Source organism: Gadus chalcogrammus, chromosome 21, assembly GCF_026213295.1.
Source record: "Gadus chalcogrammus isolate NIFS_2021 chromosome 21, NIFS_Gcha_1.0, whole genome shotgun sequence".
Taxonomy (NCBI): domain Eukaryota; kingdom Metazoa; phylum Chordata; class Actinopteri; order Gadiformes; family Gadidae; genus Gadus; species Gadus chalcogrammus.
The window spans coordinates 12,895,283-12,905,340 of record NC_079432.1 but is presented as its reverse complement, the minus strand read 5'-3'; the positions used below and the strand labels follow the sequence as shown (position 1 = coordinate 12,905,340).

The 10,058-nt window shown below is 44.6% G+C and overlaps 1 protein-coding gene across 1 annotated transcript in view; it reads left to right on the top strand.

Annotated features, from left to right (window-relative positions):
- The window catches only part of LOC130374967 (solute carrier family 22 member 16-like), a 9,991-nt gene extending 716 nt beyond the window's left edge, over positions 1-9,275 (top strand). The window contains exons 2-8 of the mRNA XM_056581949.1: positions 1-462; positions 1,208-1,325; positions 2,553-3,165; positions 4,062-4,189; positions 5,451-5,560; positions 5,945-6,044; positions 8,086-9,275. The exon at positions 1-462 is cut by the window's left edge and continues 18 nt beyond it. Coding sequence (XP_056437924.1) covers positions 1-462; positions 1,208-1,325; positions 2,553-3,165; positions 4,062-4,189; positions 5,451-5,560; positions 5,945-6,044; positions 8,086-8,274 — 1,720 coding nt within the window. The 3' untranslated portion in view covers positions 8,275-9,275. The remainder of the gene's footprint in view (positions 463-1,207; positions 1,326-2,552; positions 3,166-4,061; positions 4,190-5,450; positions 5,561-5,944; positions 6,045-8,085) is intronic.
- Positions 9,276-10,058: the final 783 nt, after the last annotated feature.

Here is a 10,058-nt window from a genome sequence, read left to right as displayed (position 1 = left end):
CTTCGCAGCGGTCTTCCAGGCCATCGCGTGTGGGATCCACTATCTCGCCTCGGTGTTTCTCGTCGAGACCCCCAACTTTGTGTGCGGTGCGCCCGCCAACATCACCGACGTCCTATACGGTAACGTCTCGGGAACCGCTCTAGAAGACGTCCTACCCTCCTTCAAGGATGCCTACAGCTACCTGGCGGTCAAGACCTCCACGGGGGACCAATGGGAACTCGGCCGGTGCCAGAGCGCATTGCGCGTCAACCCAAAGGACTTCCTTAGCTATGAGTTCGATGGCAACAAAACGACGATAGTCTGCGAGCAGAAGTTCGTCTTCGACCACAGCCAGGTAATACAAAGCATCGTGACCGACTGGAACCTGGTGTGTGATGAGGAATGGCTGGCACAGCTGTGCCAGCCCACCTTCATGATCGGCGTGATGATCGGCGCGCTCGTGTTTGGGGATATCGCCGATAGGTAAGCTAAGCATGACGTCACCATGGCCTTCTTCTGCCCAATTGTAGGGTCCGTAAATGAAGAGGAAAATTACGTTATTATTATTTCATTATGTGGGGATTTACGATGGAAAAATAATGGATATCTATTTTGTCGATCGTTGGTTGTATAGGCAATGTGGAAGTTCCCTTGTCATTAAGAATCATGCATGCCTCGGAGTTACTCCATGGACACCAGTGTTATGGAAAACACATGGGCTATGTTTAATACAAGGCAGATACTAATCACATTGCCTCCAAAATCTTGGTTCCATCAAACATCTAAGGACATCTGTTAATTATTTGTTTTGGCAGAAACAGACATTCTTTTTGTTCTTTTCTTTGTCTGTCACATTCTTCGGGGTTGTGTAGTGCCCGGTTTCCTGAGCTGGACTGATCCATATACGTTTACATTTTTTATTCTTCCTCCAAGGACACGCTTCTGTAGTCAAAGATGTCTGTAAAGTGCGTGGTTACATTTGCTTTGCTGAGATCCATGCAATATTTGAGATTGCTTCTGTCAGACTAGAGAAGAAATATACTTGAAGTACCCTTCTTTTAAACATTTTTGTAAATCGTTTTCAGGTCTGTGTCAGCCTGAATGGGCTTACTGTGTTCTTTGAAAGGGCCACATAACTAACAATAGCATCAGGATTATTACCACCCGCTCATCTTCACTTTCTCCCTGTTTGCATGTCTCTTTGTCTACCCCTTGCTCTCTTTCTCAGGGTCGGCCGTGTAAAGATTCTCATGGTCACCAGCTCGTGCCAGTTTGTGTTAGGGGTGCTGGTTGCATTCTCCCCAAACTACTACTGGTTCCTAGCCATTCGCTTCGTCCTTGCCATGGTAAATTCAACATGTGTTTGTGTGTGTGTGTGTGTGTGTGTGTGTGTGTGTGTGTGTGTGTGTGTGTGTGTGTGTGTTTTTTTGTGTGTGTGTGTGTGTGTGTGTGTGTGTGTGTGTGTGTGTGTGTGTTTGTGTGTGTGTGTGTGTGTGTGTGTGTGTGTGTGTGTGTGTGTGTGTGTGTGTGTGTGTGTGTGTGTGTGTGTGTGTGTGTGTGTGTGTGTGTGTGTGTGTGTGTGTGTGTGTGTGTGTGTGTGTGTTCGGTGTGTTTGCCCCAGTGAGGCTGTCTTGCATGCAGCTGTTGGCCTATCCGTATCAGCACAGAAGACAGGATTTATTTCCACCATATGGCTTGTCCGGTCAGCGAGGGCTGAAAGTGGCGATTCTTCTCCAAGTCCTCTGGAGCCATATAGCCATAAACTATGGCTCAAGCTAAGCTATCCATAGACCATAGCTCTTGCAGAGAGACTCGAACAGGCGGACATTCTCAGCAATGCACTATTGCACTACATGGTTGTGTGGTATGCACACACATATATGGACTGTCTCAAATGCTCTATAGTATATTCCGTGGGCCATTACTAATTGAGCATTCCGATGTGTCAGCCTGGCTCTATTCATGAATATAAATTCAGAATTTGATTATGAATTTAGAGGATTATGTCTCTCAGAGAACCACTCAGGAACATTTCACATAAGCTTGAAAAGCAAACAACTTGGTACATGAAAAAATGTAGTTATTGGATTGTTGCGGTAGATGGAAAGGGAAAAAATATCCAGTTGAGAATGTTGAGTTTACAGTACTACTGTAAGTATTGTACTGTATGGGCTGTATTCCTATTTTGTGTGATCATCTCTTCATCATTCAATTGTTAATAATTTACAATAAGGATTCATAATAATCCATTAATTAACATTAGTTCAATTGATAATGATTTACAATAAGGATACATTAATTATTAATTAATTAACATTAGTTCATACAGTGATAATGCAGTAATAAGCATAAATTAATAGTTAGTAAACAGTTAACTAAGGGTCTAGTAATAATTGACTAAGTTTGTGTTTTTTTTATATTTAATAGGGTTTGGGTTAACCTTAAACCAATAACCTTTACCGTAACCCCTTTGCTAATGCTGTATAATAAGGCTTATAACTGCATTATTAATTCATTTGATCAATAGTTATTAATGTACCCTCATTGTGAAGTCTCATTCCCCCCTTCCCCAGGTGTCCAGTGGCTACCTGGTGGTGGTGTTTGTCTACGTGACCGAGTTCACCGGCACCAAGGTGCGCACGTGGACCTCCATGCACGTGCACGCCGCCTTCGCCGTGGGCATCATGGTGGTGTCGCTGATCGGCTACCTGGTGCGCACGTGGTGGATCTACCAGATCATCCTCTCCCTCGTCACCTCGCCCTTCCTCTTCTTCTGCTGGAAGTTCCCCGAGACGCCCTTCTACCTCATGGCCAAGGGCCGCCTGCGAGAGACCCAGGCTCTGCTGGAGCGCATCGCCAGCACCAACGGCCTGGAGTGCCGGCTGAGGGCGGAGGACCTCCTGGAGCCCGAGGACAAGGGCGCCAGCGACCTGCTGGAGAAGAGGGACGGCGGGGAGAAGCAGGAGGAAGGGGAGAAGGAGGCAGAGGAGAAGGAGGGAGAGGAGGGGCAGGCCAAGGCAGCGGAGAAGAAGCTGTCCATCCTGGATCTGTTTGGCAGCTGGAGGATGGCGGGCCGAACCATCATCGTGTGGGCCATCTGGTTCATCGGCAGCCTGGGATACTACGTCTTCTCCCTGGGCTCCGTCAACCTGGGGGGCAACCAGTACCTCAATCTCTTCCTCGCCGGTAGGGGGGGGGGCTGTCGTGTGTGCGTGCGTGTGTGTGTGTGTGTGTTTGTGTGTGTGTGTTTGTGTGTGTGTGTGTGCGTGCGTGTGTGTTTGTGTGTTTGGGCAATGCCCACGATTCGATGTGTAATGGCGTTATCCAAGTTAAACCAGTAAAGAACCTACAACTGAGTCCTCTGTCGACATGTAAATGTTGAAGGGCAGGAGAATTGTAACACATTGAGAGCTGTGACAAATTCTGCTCTCAATGTGTATTTATTCCTGTGGGTTGCAGTCTAAATTCTGGATGTATCCCGACTGTGTGTGTATTTGTGTTTGTATGGGGTGGGTGGGTCGGTTTCCATGAAGAAAAATCCAACCACGGTGCTCATGGTACACTCAGTTGACCTACTTTAAAACTAAAAAACAGAAGTTGCTCTCTCCACGTCAACCAATCGTAGCTAAGCGCCGCCCACCTACAAAGTGCAACGCGACCCTTTGAGTGAAGGAGAGAAGCACTATACATTTTGCCCTCCGCTGTTTACAATCCCTGCTGCAATTGATTACATCACCCATATCATATATATGCATATAATGCTGCTATCCTTAATATATAGCAGTATTACCATACTAAGAACATTTAGTTCTTGACGTTCTCGATCCCGCTCATGTTTACCTCTGTGCCCGGTGGGAAAACCCAGGAAATGAAGCGTGTAGCAGAGAGAGGAGGCAGTACAGGGCCTTAATGCCTACCCTCCTCCTTGCTCCTCTGTGTTGTAAGGCCACAGAGTCGAACCGCTGAACTCTCACCGCGGTATCCATGAATACACACTTACTTTGTCAAACAAAGCGGCCAAACATTGAGGCCCTCTGACGTATCCGTCACTCTGACCCGCGCCGTGATTGGCTGTGTTCCAGGGGCCGTGGAGATCCCGTCGTACCTGGTGGGGAGCTACGCCATGGACCGCGTGGGCAGGAAGAAGACCTGCGCCCCGGGCCTGATTCTGGCCGGGGTAGCCTGCATGCTCATGATCGTAGTCCCTTCTGTACGTACTGAGCTTTGCACACCAATCCCATGTGTGTGTGTGTGTGTGTGTGTGTGTGTGTGTGTGTGTGTGTGTGTGTGTGTGTGTGTGTGTGTGTGTGTGTGTGTGTGTGTGTGTGTGTGTGTGTGTGTGTGTGTGTGTGTGTGTGTGTGTGTGTGTGTATATGCACCACAAGTCGGTGTGTCTGTGCGTTGACCTGAAGGACTCACACTGCCAGAAAAGACAAGTAATTAATGTCTATGCACGTACAACTTGTGTCATTAGAAAGCCAATTTCCGCGAATGCGAGGGTCATAAATAGAGTGGCTTGGAGATCGGATTTTACCCCCTAAGGGTCAGGTATCACTGCTTCTCCCTTCTTACTAAGCGCTGTCCCCACAAGCCCCCCGACCTCTCCCATGCCGCCCGACCCCTCCGATCTTCCCCGGGGTCGTGTAGTTCAGCGAAACATGGAGTGGCAGTGCCGTCTTTGACCCCCAGACTGCCCAAGAAACAGAACGAATGCATACGATTTTTTAAATTGACAACGGTCAATCAACGTAAACAACACAAAAAAAAAGAAAAAGCAATCGAAGCAATATCTCAAAGCAATTAAAATGTGTTGACAAGGTTTAACTAGGTCTGTACAAGCTGTTTACAAGTCATAGTAAGAGCGTGTCCCATTTCGGTGTTTCTTTTACCCCCCCATTCCATTTGGGGGTGGGGGAGGAGGGGGGGGGGGTGCCTCCAAATAGAGTGGAGGTGGGGGTTAGGGAAGACAAATTAAAGAGATGAGCTCAAAGAGATGGCCAAGTCAAGCTAACTCGTCTCAATTGTAATTTAGCTCAAGGAAAAGGTATATGACCGCAACTGAATGTGGTTTGGCAAGAAATCAAGCAACTCTTTATGCATGACAATGTTGCTGTCTGCAGGAACTGTGTGCGACCCAATGTTTCAAAAACCTTATTTGGGAGTCATCTTCTGTTGCCTACGCTCCCTAGACGAGCCTTAGTTTAGTGCATAAGTCAGTCAAGTCTTCTTCAATGGGAGCCGGTAAACTCCCAATTACCCCACTGGTCTGTCCCTCAGAGTCAGCACACACACACACACACACACACACACACACACACACACACACACACACACACACACACACACACACACACACACACACACACACACACACACACACACATCTAATGTAGTTTAATGTAACATAATTGTAATTTCCCCTGGTGGAATATTCCTTCCTCTGACTCTCATCGCTCTGTTTTGCATTACAGGACATCCATTGGCTGGTGACCTTACTCAGTATGATCGGGAAGTTTTCCATCGCCATCGCCTTTGGTCTGATTTACCTGTACACCTGTGAGCTTTACCCGACCATCATCAGGTAGGAAGAAGCTCTACGAAATAAATAAAACATTATAGTGATATCTATAGTATCCAGTGTCAATTGTCTTTTGGTTGATTTGAAGTTAAACATTTACCATTAAGAGAACAATAAAAACATTGGTTCAGATCCAGTGTATCATGTAATAGATACATTGCTATCACATGACACACAATTTGGCGGATGCTCTTATCCAAAACGTCTTACATTAATGTGAGTGTGTCAATTCTTTTCAATCCTCACCCCAGGAGGTATCAAACCCTAACCCTGGCATGGTTAATGCCATGCTCCACCAGGCTGGCAGGCTTGCTTATACACTGTTGAACCAATGCTGTGTATGAGGATGTGAGGAGGTCAGTGATGGACTCTGTGTTCATGCTCTAGGTCCCTGGCAGTGGGGAGCGGCAGCATGATGTGTCGTGTGGGCAGTGTGGTGGCCCCCTACTGCGTCTACCTGGCGGACTACTGGATCCACCTTCCTCAGGTACATACGCCTGCACACACACACACACACACACACACACACACACACACACACACACACACACACACACACACACACGTGCGCACGCCCACACACACACACACACACACACACACACACACACACACACACACACACACACACACACACACACACACACACACACACACACACACACAAGCCGTTTTCCCATATGAACTTCAAACCAGACAATGTCCAGAGAATCACATCCGGGCTAAGGTTGCCCTTTCTGTGTCAGATGCGTTCTCACGCATTAGACACGGTGGGCCCTATCCTGCATCCGGCGCAAGTGACTTAGTCACTGGCGCATGTGTCGTTGCTAGTTTACAACCGGCGCAGAGCGTTCTTTTCCCACCAGCGCCACTCGCCGGTAAATTAGGGATTGATCATGCGCCCCAAGGGGCGGTTCGGCGGAAGGAGGAGGCGTGTTCTGGCGCAAACGCTATTTTGCCGTTGCTGAATACCATTGCGCTACTGACCAGGAAATACCTGGTTTAAAGTTAGTGGCGCGTTGTTCAGATGCTATTTTAAGGGCGGATGCATACATGCGCATGCGATGCATACGGATTGCTTGTGCACCTCGCGCATACACTTTGCTTCTCTCATTTACCTAGCCGCACATTCTTGGTAAATTATTTGGGAAAGAACAGCTGATGCAGCGGTAATAAGTTGTACTTTTAAATCAATGCATCTGCAAACACCGTACAGCAAAAACATATTTTCTTGACACAGACATTGTGTAGGTAGGCCTACATGCACATAACTTTTAGGATTGATGAGTATTTGATCGTGAAAAACATTGTTTTACCGCGAGTGAGTGTTAAAAAGAATGAATGAATGCGGGCGCGCGTGTGTGCTCTGTTTAAACACACACAAACTAAACACGTAACGCATAATACAATCAATGGCAATGTCTATTACCGCGGGGACGCATGCATATTAGGATAGCATACAATACTGATAAGAAACAATGTTTATAATGTATTGCGTATATCATTAAATAGAACCAGTTACCGCATATCATATGTTATATCATATACGTTTTCTTTGGCGAAATTTATTTGAAGACTCAGTATTTCTGAAGTTGTGGAAGAAAACCCCTTATTCCATGTGTGAATTAGGCCATATTATTTGGCAATAAACTGAGCCATTTGCAGTTTGAAATTCATGTGCATCTGTCTCATCGGAGACTGCAGACGCGCTGTCAAAATATCAACTCGTCCGATTCAAATGCGCTCATGGCTCTTAAAGGGGATGGGAGCTGGCACTCTCATTGGTTTGTTGGACGTTACGCCCAAACCACACCTACGGGTAATTAGGCTGCTTCAGACCAACCCTTTTGACACTTGCGCCGCGACGCAAGTGTCATTTATCCGCCTGTAAAATAGCGATAGCGCCGTAGAACCGCCCACAAAGCTACTTGCGCTTTGCGCTTCCCACTTGCGTTTCAGACCGTTAAAATAGGGCCCGGTGAGTGCATACACAAGTATTCATGCATAGAAACACACACACACACACACACACACACACACACACACACACACACACACACACACACACACACACACACACACACACACACACACACACACACACACACACACACACACACACACACACACACACACACACACACAAACAGACACACAAGCATAGACATATACATAGACACACACGTGTACATGCACATACTGCGTGTGTGTACACCCACTCATGGGTGAATGCATGTCTGTGCATGCAAAGTCCAGTTCAACTCAAGATAATTGCTATTAATATTTTAATAATTAATACTTTAGTGACACACATGGACAAAGTCTGTAAAGTGAAAGAGACTAAATAATAACAACTTCATTGATAGCACAATCTCCTCTGGATCCCTAGTCGTTGCAAGAGGAACAAGAATGACCTGTGTGGGTCAGATTGAGTGGTTACTCTTTCGGGCCTGTTCAATCTTGTCCTGTGTCAATCTCATTATCCTGTCCCTCCGCCTCCCCCCCCCCCCCCCCCCCCCCCCCCCCAGTTGATAGTGGGAATCCTGGCATTCATCTTTGGTGTGTTGACACTGATGTTGCCCGAGACCCTTGGCCAGCCACTTACCACCAGCCTGGAGGAGGCTCAGAACCTGGGGGTCAACGCCAAGAAGAAGAGCTCACCTAAGGGCAGCAAAGACCCTGAGAATGGGCTGGAGATGGCGCAGCAGCGTCTCTAGGACGGGGGTCTGGGCCATACACACACAGGGACAGACTTATGGAGCATAACTAAATAAAAAGGGAAAGGGTTGATACATTTTGACCCTTGTCAAAAACTAAAGACAGGAAAATGATGTACTTCTTTACTTTTGATACTTGTACGTTTTAATCCAGTTAGATACTAACATTTTATCTGAGCTACTTTATGACTCTACTCTTGTGATTTTGTGACGGTTTACTTACTTTTAGCAGTCATCTTCAACAAAGCTATCTGTACTTTTTAATGAAGTATAATTTTCTCATACTTTGTACATCACTGTGTACATATATCATATTCTATATATTACATCAAATAATTTAATGATAATAATTGTTTTCGTCTCAGGGAATTCTCTTTGAAATCACTGTGAAAACCATTCGCTATAGCCTCATAAATCTGTAAATTTCCCCTTTGTGTGCGTGTGTCTACAAATGTGTGTTTCTGCATGTGTGTGTTTGTGTGTGTGCGCATGCCTCTGTGACATTGTACAAGAAAACAAGCTAAGTCTTGAGGCTGGCTCTAAATTAATACTGTTCCTTATGAGCAATTCAGGTGCTAGAGCTTAGCTTAGTTAAGTATTAGATTTGCGATAGTCTTTGATGTTTTGGACCAAAGACAAAAAAGGGCATTTCTCAAGAGGCTTATTTAAAGTGTTTTTTTAAAAGACCTGGTAACACCACAAGAGACAATTGCAACACATATGTCCTAATAAGTATGATGAAGTATTTACATTGACAGCCCAAAGGCCAATAATTGACTTATGGTTTTTATTGTTTGTACAGATATATTGACCGGTAGTAATATTATTTTGTAATTATAGGAATTATTAAGACAGTTTACATTGTTTCTTATGAGGACCTATAGTATTAACGATACTCTGTATGAACATTCATGTTCATATTTGATCATGGCAGGAACATTGTTATGACATAATTTTGTTCATTTCAACAACTTTGTGAAAAAAATAAAAAAAACAATATAGCCTGGTTATGTCAATGTGTGCATTTTGTATTTGCTAAATGACCTAATGACAAGTACAAATAACAGCTTTCTTTCTTGAACGCAGGAACCTGTTTAAGACATTAACCACAATATTATTCAAATCAAAACAAAGACATTCATTTTGAAGACTTAATTTGTTTATTTTGCCTCAACGTAGTTGTTTGATTATTCAATCGAGATATCTGTCCATTTTATTCGGGACATATTTCAATCGGTACATGCCAAGAGTTAAATCAAAGCTGAAAGCAACCAATCGTACACATGATTGAGGCAATACATTACATGTCTTCCTTCCTGAGATTCTTATATGGAAAGCAAAGGAAAATAATAAATTAAACTGGCAGAAAGCAAACACTGAACACTTGGCAGGATAATAAAAACTACACAAACTGAGATATGGAAGATTACGTTAAACATAAAGGTAAAAGTCATAGATATGTATTTTTGTAGAAAAAATAGCTTATTGTGACTGTGATCTCTAATAATGATGCTGTACTGTAAATAGAAGTTGGCTAAGTTGGAGATTCAATGCATGAGCTGGCTAACACTGACCAACATACAAAATAATATAAGAGTACAAATATAGTACCCTTACACTTTAACAATGTTTGCATTTTATAATTGAGGAGGAGATAAGATGTTCAGCAATTCAAATGTACCATCAAAACCTCTGCTTAACTGCAAAATGATCATTATATAAAAAACAGAGAAAGTGCAACAGATGTGACTTACAATGGCAAATGAGTTGACTGGGGAAACAGG